Consider the following 11,858-nt stretch of genomic DNA (forward strand, 5'->3'; position numbering starts at 1 on the left):
TTCTGACTGCGATTTATCTTGGTTGCAACGACTGCTTTCTGAGGTGAAGCTACAACAAATGCATCTTGGGTACTTTGCCTGTTTCATGCTGGCTAAATAAACTGTGTAGAAAAAAAGAGGAAAGGCAAAGACACATCTGGTTTCAACATTATAAATGGTTCCTCATGGTCACCCTCCTGATTGTCTACATGAATTCATGACAAGAATTATGTGCCAGTGTCGTCTTCTTCTCTTTCCAAAATGATGGGAGTGTACCCTTGAAAAGATAACACAGAAAACAAAGCTATGATTCTACGAATTTTTTAAGAATTCATTCTGCTCTCACCATGGCAGCCATTTAAGATGCTGCTGGGCCACTTAACCCAGTTAGAGACCAGAGCCCTGTGTAGCAGTCATGGAGTCAGAGTGAAAATAAACTGAAAATTGGTGCATTGATAATAACTCCTCTCACTCAGGGTATCCATTCAAATCACTCAAACATTTAGCTGAATCTCTTAGCTTTTTATTTGCATTCATCATGTTTTAAATTCTTTTCTCAGTTTGTACTGCAGCTTATGGGAGAGCTAAACAATACTCAGGTCTTTCTGAGGCTTGTGGCAAACAGTTGTACAACAATCCTAACCATTTATTTGAATGTATTGAAGATTATACATTATTAAATACAATTATAATCAAATTACACTGTTTTGGGGGGGGGGGGGGGGGGGGGTTAAAATAAAACTGCATGATTCATTAAGAAGTGTCAATGAAAATATCCTGTTATAATCTACTTCCATTCAATCATTTTAGGGCACATCCAGCTGCAATAGAGTTTCTCTGCCTGCTTTATCCCCAAGTCTTTAATATTTGTCTGCCACTTACAGGCTCATCTTAAATGTCTGAGAGACTGTTGCTTTCTACAGAGCGCTGCTTCAGCCACAGTAAGCAAGGAGAAGACTAGTAAGTCGCCATGTCACTTCTAAGCAGATACTGAGTTTCTCGGCCAGGCATCTGTCCATCGTCTCGGGTCGGTTGGATGCATGGATGTTTCCCACCCTAAGCTTCAACCACTCTGCCTCTTTCCTCCAGTCCGTGCTCTCAATTTCCCAAGCAGGAGGTGTGAAGGTTCACATAGTGGATTTCTTTTCTTCTTTCACAGCGTTGTTTTAGTCTTTTATCTGAAAATAGAACAGAAGCTCAAACAAACAGCAACCATCATGCAAATGACTCTACTACTTTTTTTTTTTTAAATGAAACAAAATTTTAATCAGTCAGGAAAGGTTAGATGCTGACGTTTCTGACCTGAAATTGAGTGTTAGCTAAACATTTTCTTTAGTTTGGAAAAGAAGCCTCCCTCCACCTGCTTGTCCTGTCTCTCCTCTTCTGGCGTGCTCGGCTTTGCACCAGAACCTGAAGTGCTGCTGCGCCCTCCTGGACACATGTGTGCATTTTAGCAGCCTGCTGAAGGACCCACTACACGTAAGCACAACATGATTCATATCTATGCAAAATTTTTATTTGACCAAAATATCTCTATTAGGCTAGATATTTAAAATATTTTTTCATATCTGTCTTGATTCTTTGTTATCCCAGAGCAGATATGCAAAAGGTTGCCGGCTATTATAAGAAACCATTTCACTGTAATAGCTGAAAGGAAAAAGGCTTTGGCATCGATTTACAAGAGAAAATAATACTGTACACATGACATTTTTTCAACAACACACAGCTTGTTCATTCCTATTTGTTCCCTTCCAGTTTTTATGTATATGAAATTTCCAGCCAGACAAGGCCTGTTGGTTAAAGGAAATATTTTCACTGTGTATGAGTGTGAATCTGAATGCAAAACGATGGATTTCAGTTTAAGTTCTGACCTGCTGAAGGATCAACACCATTGACACTACCCTGAACATCCGTCTCCTCCTCTGCATAACTCAGCAACAAAGAACGTTGCCTTCGAGTTAACTTCCTGCAGGAAGAAGAGACCATAGTTAGTGACAGATAAGCCAAGTTACTAACTCACAGCATATTATAAAATATAATTATTTAAATGTAAAACACTGGTCTGTCGATGTAGTGAAGTGTTAACATAGTCTATGACTATTTAATGGTTGACTGTTATGATTATTAGTTCTGAATCACTCCAAATTAGTGACTTACAGACTGTGTGTTAGACATTAATAAATAATTTATTACCCATGAAGAGTACAGTCTGATTTTGTTGCAGCCAAACAGACTAAAATGATGCTACATGACCAAGACATTCCAAATAAGGAGCATCTATCCATCTGGGACAACTTGGTTTCACCACTGCGGGAATCTGAACACCATTTTGAAACTGGTATGTGTACGGCTCTTACTTAGGCACTTTGATCTTGATGTGAACAAAGTGATCTCCATAACTAAAGCTGTTCATCCTCCGAATGCCTTTGCCCTGCAGCCGAATCACCTGATCTGCCTGGCAGCCAGATGGGATCTGAAAACACAGAGTGGTACACTCTGAAAGTCATATTTGAAATGTTTGATACTAAAACTTTGACGTTTAAAATTGGTCCTTATGCAGCTGCGAAAAGGAACATCATGTTATCACCATTTACTGTAATTACAGGGTGTGCAGAATTATTAGGCAAAAACCAAATATATACCCGTTTCACTTATTTATTTTCACCAGGAAAACCAATATAACAACTCAAAATTTACACATATACATTTCTGGCATTCAAAAACAAAACAAAAACAAATCAGTGACCAATATAACCACCTTTCTTTGCGAGGACACTCAAAAGCCTGCCATCCATAGATTCTGTCAGTGTCTTGATCTGTTCACGATCAACATTGTGTGCAGCAGCAACCACAGCCTCCCAGACACTGTTCAGAGAGGTGTACTGTTTTCCCTCCCTGTAGATCTCACATTTGATGAGGAACCACAGGTTCTCTATGGGGTTAAGATCAGGTGAACAAGGAGGCCATGTCATTATCTTTTCTTCTTTTAGACCTTTTCTGGCCAGCCACGCAGTGGAATACTTGGACGCGTGTGATGGAGCATCAAAAAATCATGTTTTTCTTGAACGATGCTGACTTCTTCCTGTACCACTGCTTGAAGAAGGTGTCTTCCAGAAACCGGCAGTAGGACTGGGAGTTGAGCTTGACTCCATCCTCAACTCGAAAAGGTCCCACAAGCTCATCTTTGATGATACCAGCCCATACCAGTATCCCACCTCCACCTTGCTGGTGTCTGAGTCGGAGTGGAGCTCTCTGCCTTGTACTAATCCAGCCACCGGCCCATCCATCTGGCCCATCAAGACTCACTCTCATTTTATCAGTCCATAAAACCTTAGAGAAATCAGTCTTATGATATTTCTTGGCCCAGTCTTGACGTTTTATCTTGTATGGCTTGTTCAGTGGTGGTCGTTTTTCAGCCTTCCTTACCTTGGCCATGTCCCTGAGTATTGCACAACTTGTGCTTCTTGGCACTCCAGTGATGTTGCAGCTCTGAAATATGGCAAAACTGGTGGCCAGTGGCATCTTGGCAGCTTCACGCTTGATTTTCCTCAGTTCATGGGCAGTTATTTTGCGCCTTGTTTTTTTCAACACGCTTCTTGCGACCCTGTTGACTATTTTGAATGAAACGCTTGATTGTTCGATGATCACGCCTCAAAAGCTTGGCAATTTTTAAAGTGCTGCATCCCTCTGCAAGACATCTCACTATTTTTGACTTTTCAGAGTCCGTCAAATCTCTCTTCTGACCCATTCTGCCAAAGGAATGGAAGTTGCATAATAATTATGCACACCTGATATATGGTGTTGATGTCATTAGACCACACCCCTTCTCATTACAGAGATGCACATCACCTGATATGCTTAATTGGTAGTAGGCTTTCAAGCCTGTACCGGTTGGCGTAGAAAGACATGCATAAAGAGGATGATGTGATCAAAATACTCATTTGCCTAATAATTCTGCACACACTGTAATGAAACCAGAAGAACAGCAATCGAGAAAGCTAAAGTTTTAAGGTTGATAATAAAGATTAAAAATTTAAACTGAACCAAAACCAGGCAATAATTAAACCAATTTAATATGTGTAAAAGAAAAATCTGAGGAAATTTTTACTGAACATAAATCCAGCACCAACAATTACAGTGTGCTGGATCTATTAGGATAGTTCTTAAATTTACTTTCAATAAAGATTCAACCCTGCCAGTCACTCACCATTATACTGATGGTGTCATAGAGGCCCTGCGTGGTAGCTGTGCCTCCCAGGATAGCCTGAGCTATGGAAATAAACGCATCAGAGTGGATGTCTGCTCCATTTCGTCTGAACACCGGGCTCTTCTGGACCTGTACATTTCAAATATAACACCAAACACTTATAGATGGAATTACTGTGATGCAGAGCTATAATTCAACGGTGTTGGTGAGTATTGGTTTAATTTCTGCTTATGATAGTTTATACAGCTGTGTTTTCTCCTGTTTATTTAAGGTTCCTTGTGTATTTGTGTGTTGTGTTTATCTATGTGAATGTGGAAAAAATGTGGTATAGAGAGCAAATATATAAAAGGCATATGTGGATTGTTTCCATGTTATATTAAGCATCATATTAATGCATTGAGATTAGGTTTTGGGTTTAATCAATGTCTACAAAACAAAACTCACCCTGAATGTAATGAGGATTTCTTTTGCTCCAACTGGCATGCGTACAGTCTGACCGTTATCCACTCCTATAAGAAAACATCACAAAATAGCAACAGTCCAATCAGGTTTGTGTGAATTCAAAATTTGGCACATTGAATATATCAAAAATCTAAGGAGATCATTAATTTCAGCTGTAACTGCAACAAATCAACATAAATTCATAAATTAGGCCAGAATTGGGAACTTCTTTTCACTTTTTTCCAGAAGGAGAAAAGACTCACCAGCAGGCACAGGTACAGTGACTGTCTGTCTCTTCTTGGTCTGGCCGGAGCCTCGGCACAGAGCGCAGGGCGTGATTATGATGGAGCCTTTCCCACCACATCGCCGACACGTGGTGCGCATCATGAAAGGACCCGTGTTGATCGACTCCTGCAGGAGGCAAGGCAGACAAAAATATGACCAACAGCACAATAAAAAAAAATGCAGCAGATTCCTGAGAGATGATCTGAGTAATAGAAAAAGAAAAAAAAAACAAAAACATTTCTTAAGTTGCATGTGAAACTAACCATGCCTGTGCCATTGCAGTAATGACACTGGGACACCCTGGTGCCTGGCTCATTGCCTTTTCCATCACATCTTGGGCAGTTGTCATCAATGTTTATACTCAAATCCTTATTTGCACCTTTAGCTGCTTCAGAAAATGTCAGCTCCATCACATACTGTGGAAAACAGGACATTTATTAACTAAAATTAACTTAGGCTTTTATTTCTTAACACATGTTGCTGGTATGTTTCACAGATTTCTCACTTAATTCAAAAACTGCATGAAAAATTCTGGTTTGAGGACTTATGTGAAGTGATGTTTATGTTTGTGCTCTCTGTGATGTGTTACCTCAGGCCTTTGGTCAAACATGCTGTGGATATTCCCAAAGCCCGCACCTCCTGAAAACTCTCCAAAGATCTTCCTAAAGAGCTCCTCGGGATCTATTTGTGTTCCACCTGCCCTGTAGTACTGCTGCTGGCCAGCTCCAGCACGGTTCTGGTCAAAACCTGCTGCCCCGTATGTGTCATACTGCTTTCTCTTCACCTCATCACTCAGCACCTAAAGAAAGAAAAAAAAAAAAAAAACATACAGATCAGCGACACACTGCACCTGCAGCTCCAGAAAAATCATTTCTAGGGAGCTAAAAAGAAAACTCTTGTTTGTTCTGCACCTCATATGCTTCCGCCAGCTTGGCAAACTTCTCTTTGGCCTCTGGCTCATCTGGGTTGGTGTCTGGGTGGTACTTTTTTGCCAACTGGAGAACATTAAATGTGATTAAGGTGAGGAGGAAACAATAAGAAAAAAAAACATTTAATTGTTTAAGTCTAAAGAAATCAAAAAAGGAAAAAAAAGTTTCTCCACATTTAAAATATTTAATCAATAGCCACCTCTATATTTTTTCACATCTCATCATTTCCTACATTGTGTCAGTTTCCAAATCTTTTCAAACTTGATAATCATACAATTGAGGGAAACATCAGCCTGATGTAGAACAAATTTTTGTGAAAAAGACCTGATAGTAAGCCTTCTTGATGTCCTTCTGTGAGGCAGTGCGAGAAATGCCCAAGATTTCATAGAAGTCCTGTTTGCTTGACAGCTTGCTGCTGGAGTGGAAAAAGCGGCAGCTTGTTCCATGGGGACATCTCACCCCTGTAGCAGAAAAAGATGGAAAAAGTACTTTGACAAAAGGATCTCATATTTACAACTGACTGTTCAAACACTTTTCAGACTATGGTATGAAGAAATATAAGCTCACAATCATCTTTCCAAGACATCAGAACAAGTCTGGATGAAGTTGGTCAGAAATAGGGGTGATGCATTGTGTGGCAATTGCTAGCCATCACTTCCATCAGGGCATGAATATCTCCAGCAAGCCTTCATTTTCTGCTCAGGTTGGAGACAATATAGCATCAACAGACTGAAGCCAGCCTGGTAATGGTTGCTGTTTAATGTAATGTTTACATTACACATCTGATGAGTCCCCCTTTACCAGCTCAAATCTACTGCTTGAATCTCACAACCTGGGTGCGTTTCAGCCAAGGATATATCCCAGCAGTCACAGTGAGACATCTTTTTCTCACAACTTCATCACTAAACTAGTGGGAGTGTGGGCTTCAGTAATAGAGTAGAACTACAAAAAGTAAACCAAACATATGACATAAATGTTGCGATGAATAAACTTCAATTCAATATCCACTAGAATCCATTCATCACAGAACTTATATTGATTTTAAAGGAAAGGACGTAAGTATCAGTGTAATGGCCATAATAAACTATTTTTCCCCCGGATTTATTAAAATATTATGACCATGGGAAACCGAGCAAAGCTGTCATCCGGTAGGTCTAGTACCAGTCAGGTCGATGGGTGCAGGATGCTGTAGGTTATCCTCCCTTTCAAACAGACAGCAGTTACATCAGTCTCACCAAGGTTAACTAGTCTGGTTTGGGCCATTTAGACTGCACATACTCTGAACCATTTACATTTACCTGCCATAACGTTTAGACAAAACTACATTTCAACGGACTGCAGGAGTACCTTACATCAGATTATGTGCTGATGTAAAAGACTCCTGTAATGTTTTGGTAAAAGTTGGCTAACTTATCTAACCTGACAGTCCTGTCAATGTCACGACATTTCCGCGAGTCCAGGAGCTCAGGCTAACCGTTATCCTTCCCCGAAGCGCCTGCCAGACTGTCGCTTGACAGACTCCTCCATTTCTCTTGGGGACACCGAGAAAACTGCCGCTGAGATGTCCAGAAGAAACCGACGCTGCTAGACAGCGTGTTGTTAGCCGGGCTGCGGAGCACGCCATTTTTGCGTCACTACCGGTGTCAGCGGTCCAGCGTAGGTGTGCGCATGTGCAGTGGTTTAAAAAGGAAATAGACAAAGCGTAAAAAGAAAAGAAAACGGCATCTTCAACTAATACTACTACTACTAAATAATAATAATATTAATATTAATATTATTATTAATAATAATAATTTTGAAAGATTATATGTGTGAGTCAGCTATATTTTAAAATTAACATAGTAAAGGAATTTTATTTTACGTATTTTTAAATGTTTTGAGTATTCTTACTGTTCAGCACTTTGGTCAGTACCAACTGTTTTATAAATAATGCTGTCTTGGCTTGGTTTGGCTTGACTTGGCTTGTCTTAGATTGATTTTATAATTGAACTGCTGTCATATTAAATAAAATCTTTGCTTTGCGACATAGAGACAGTAGATGGCAGCACCGAGCTGTCAGAGACTGGAGTTTCTCTCCTAAACTGTGTCTACAGGTTAGTACTTCATAAGTTTTTAAAATATCATAAGTTGTTATAAATCATAACATAATGCATCTAAACTTCCAAAAAGTAGAATTATGATGGGGCAATGGTGTCTTTCATCTGGTGTAAGGGAGAAAAGTCCATAAAATGGTGTGGGGAAACTGAAAAATGATCCTTTGGATCAGTCAGAAGTCAAGACTAGGGTCCCACATAATTTGCTCACCTTATTATATGAAAATAACTTCAATATATAACCGAGAATTCAACATTTTTTGTTTCCAAAGTTACTACCTCCAACACCATTATTTTAACTACCATTGTGCAGTCACAGAAATTATTAAAACAGCCATGCATTAGAATATGTTAATCTAAATTACGTTTGCTAACAGGAGCATTAATTTAAAGTGGTTAAAGCACTCCTTTTAGTATTTTAAAACATAACACAAAAAGTAATTTGGATTAATATCAAATTAAATGAAAATAGATATAAATATTGCATCATTGAAACTGAAGCCGTCACATAATGCCAACAAAAACCTACTTTACTAAAGAGTTTGGTGGTCTTATGAGTGATGCAGAGGACCAGATATCTTAGATACTAACAGAGAAAGTAACATTGTTTCTCTATATTTACTTAATAACACAGAGCAAAGACAAGTTGTCAGTTGAAGTGACAGATGGAAGCACAGCAGACAAGGGTTGAGAAAAAAAGTTCTGGACCTTGAAATTTCAAGTCATGTCAGGGATTTTACGAGACAGACATCTTGAATGGATGTTAATGTGTGAGACCTGATGAAAGCAAAACTCACCCTCTCTTTCAGCTTCCCCTCTTTCTTCTCTGCCATCACTCTCTCTCATTCCCTGCCGTCTCCGAGGCGACCTGAAAAACAGCATTGCAGCTGTGTGCGTCTGTGTGGAATGTAGACCAGACCAGAGGAAGATGACATTCACCACTCAGTAATGTAAATATCCCTCTGAGCAATAAACCTTATCTCATTTTAAAATGCCTCAATTTCCAAGTTCTGAACAGGACATTAAATGTTGATATTGACATGCACACTGGTGTGTGAGCATGTGAATTTCCACATACCAAATATGAAGCCTGTATTTTCACACTTGTTTGGGTATTTGAACCAGCGAGTAGTTCAAGCGATTGTCAATTTTTCACTGTTATTTATTTGCTTTCTCCAGCTAAGAAAGGATTTGAGGTTAAACCAAACAACCAGTAAGAGGTGGGGCAGGGATGTCAATCTTTACTTCACAGCTTACTATTCCACCCCTCCTCCCATACGTGAACACACAAAAACACATTGTGTTGTCACAAGGTAATTGATTCTAAGCACTAGTGTTTACTCCAAGCCTGTGGTTGCAATTAGTGTGTTGAGGTTTTGAATGACGTTAGAAGATCTTGCTGTCAAGCACAAGCATGGCTACTTCATACCAACAGGTCTAAACACAGAACATAAGACAACTGACTCAGATCTTAAGCAGAGAAAGAAAATATTGATCACATGAGAAAAATGGCTTTATGCTGCTAAGAAAATTTCATTACATGCCTATTCAATGTTCTTTATATCATAAACATGTATAATGGTAATGATAAAAGCATGACAGAATGCAGAGAAAAAAGCAAAAATCTGAATCAGTACAATTTTGAGTACAAACCCTGCTCCGAACTGGACGTGTAACAAACCCAAGTTTAACACTGCATACACATTAACAAACCAAAAGCCTGTGAGAATACACTGGAGTCTGTTTTTACATATGGAAACACTCCTCATGGATCTCAGGTCAGCAAGCAGCTGTAGAAATCAGCACCACAGTAAATGAAGCCATCCTCACAGATTTAGATCTGATTCTGTGTACTGACATGAATGATGTAGTCTACTGTATGAGTAATGATTTGAGAGGCACCATTAGGCTGTAAACAGTGAACAAGTGAGTGTGATATGCAAAACAGTTTGTATGTAAATTTCTTTTACAGGACATATGCACTTTATGTTGTACCTGGAGGAAGAAAATTGTTTAAAAAAGAAGGAATATCTAGTGCATTGCTCCATATTGGTTAATTAGTTTATTTATCTATCCATCCATTACACTAAAGACCTGTAAATCATTAGATTTCCTCTTTTTGACAGTGAGTGTAGGAAGAGAAAGTACATTTCTCTTCTCTAAAGAAATTACAATTAGTTTGCGTTATGCTGCTTCTGGGTATGCATGCCCAGAAGTGATTTCACAGGCAGCGGAAACTGAATATCACACATTCATCTTCCAGAAACACACAGCTGCAGATATAGCTCAAGGGCAGAACACATATCAACAGTAAGAGGGAGCAAATGTCAAACCATGTCCAGTATGACACTCCACACTCCTCTCTGTTATGGAGATGATGTGCCTGTTATGGTTACAAGCTGTGCTACTGAATTACTGAATGGTTTCTTAGTATGTTAGTGTTTACGTGTACGGCTACTTCTGTGTAACCGGTAAATATTCAAATTATTTTGAATGCTGCAACAGATTTAACTGAGAGTGTAGCAGAGGAACAAGCTGTGCTCTGTGATGTGATCGTCTTTCACACCTGGATTATTTATTGTACCTACTTATTGCAAATGGTAGGAATGATGTTTTTAAAACCTTTAAAACAGCGGAGCTGTAGCAGTCTGTCGGAGAAAGAGCTCCGCTGTCACTCCAGTATGCTGTGTAGTGGGTGTGAGGAATTGTCCAGAGTTGAGATTAGTTTGTTCATAAACCTCCTGTCTCTAACTGTCTCCTCTGTCTCCAGGTTCTGTACAATGATTTGCCATCTTATAATTCTGTTTATTGATTCTGCTGCCATTCCTGGAGCTGATGCCGCTCCCCCAGCACACCACAGCATACATGATGGCACTGGCCACCACAGGCTGGAAGAACATCTCCAGCAGCTTGCTGCATACATTGAAAGATTGGAGCTTCTTCCCTTCTTGTGTGCAGCATCTGTGTTGATCTTCCAGTCCAGTCTGCTGTCCAAGTGCAAACCTAAGTATTTATAACTGTCCATAACCTCAATCTCTTCAACCAGGATTGGTGGTACTTATTTCTTAAGAATAGTTAGTATTTTACCAGCTTTAGAGAGCAGAGGACTCTAATTTTGAAGAATTAGAGGGGAATTCTGAAGAGCTTAGCTTGGAACTGCTCACAGAGTGCAATATGTTTAGTTTCTCCATCTAAAGCAATTCAAGCCTTAAAAATTTCATATCGGTTCAAGCAAACACTACATTTAGTGCTATTTTTCTACATCACAATAATTTTGCGTTGGTTATTTTCAGTTTTACTATCTTATATCACAACACATAGAATGTGCTTGTGAGGGACCAAGGCCATGGATGAAGAGAGCACAGGAGGTTTTTGAAAGAAAAAGTCTTTTGACATTTAATTTTACCAAAAACAACAAAAATTCAAATTCCAATAGTAAAAGTTCTGGGCCCATAAAAGAGGTCAAATATACAGAATGTCAACATAAGAAACGTCTTCTTCTTCAGCAACTGTTTTATTAGCGGTTGGCAAACAGCGAATAGGTGTGCATTACCGCTACCAACTGGTAAGGAGTGTGGGACAAGACAGACAACAAAAAAAAAAAACAACCCACCCCCTATATTCTCTTAATCAACCCAGTGGCAGATAGAAATCTAATAATCACGCAGGTAGCACCATCTTCCAAACTGCCCGTTAAAATCCCAGGTAAGTCAAACCGTACCCTCATACCCCCGAGTTTATCAATAATTTTTTTCCTTTCTGTTCCATATTTGCTACAATGAACCAACACAGGTGTTATTGTTTCACTTTGGTTGCAGTATGCACACCGGCCTGTATCATACTTACCCATCAAATGTAAAGTCCATTAAGCCTGGCTTGTCTTAATCTCAGTCTTGACATAACTATTGTATGTCCTACATAAAA

At 39.3% G+C, this 11,858-nt stretch overlaps 1 protein-coding gene across 3 annotated transcripts; it reads right to left on the reverse strand.

The window, feature by feature from the left end:
• Positions 1-527: 527 nt before the first annotated feature.
• On the reverse strand, positions 528-7,484 carry LOC121639052 (dnaJ homolog subfamily A member 3, mitochondrial-like). Of its 3 annotated transcripts, XM_041984223.1 has the most exons (12): positions 7,261-7,484; positions 6,166-6,302; positions 5,824-5,907; positions 5,502-5,711; positions 5,176-5,328; positions 4,891-5,038; positions 4,631-4,695; positions 4,187-4,315; positions 2,337-2,452; positions 1,851-1,945; positions 1,340-1,410; positions 528-1,157 (listed from the first exon to the last, which is right to left on the reverse strand). In XM_041984223.1, the coding sequence occupies exons 1-12, from the start codon at positions 7,463-7,465 to the stop codon at positions 1,146-1,148; spliced, it is 1,425 nt and encodes a 474-aa protein (XP_041840157.1). In that variant the 5' UTR covers positions 7,466-7,484; the 3' UTR covers positions 528-1,145. The 3 variants fall into 3 exon arrangements, with proteins under 3 accessions (XP_041840157.1, XP_041840156.1, XP_041840158.1); XM_041984222.1 differs by lacking the exon at positions 528-1,157 and having other exon boundaries at positions 1,282-1,410; XM_041984224.1 differs by lacking the exon at positions 528-1,157 and having other exon boundaries at positions 1,282-1,440.
• Between the last annotated feature and the right edge of the window lie 4,374 nt (positions 7,485-11,858).

Source organism: Melanotaenia boesemani, chromosome 4 (assembly GCF_017639745.1).
Source record: "Melanotaenia boesemani isolate fMelBoe1 chromosome 4, fMelBoe1.pri, whole genome shotgun sequence".
NCBI lineage: Eukaryota > Metazoa > Chordata > Actinopteri > Atheriniformes > Melanotaeniidae > Melanotaenia > Melanotaenia boesemani.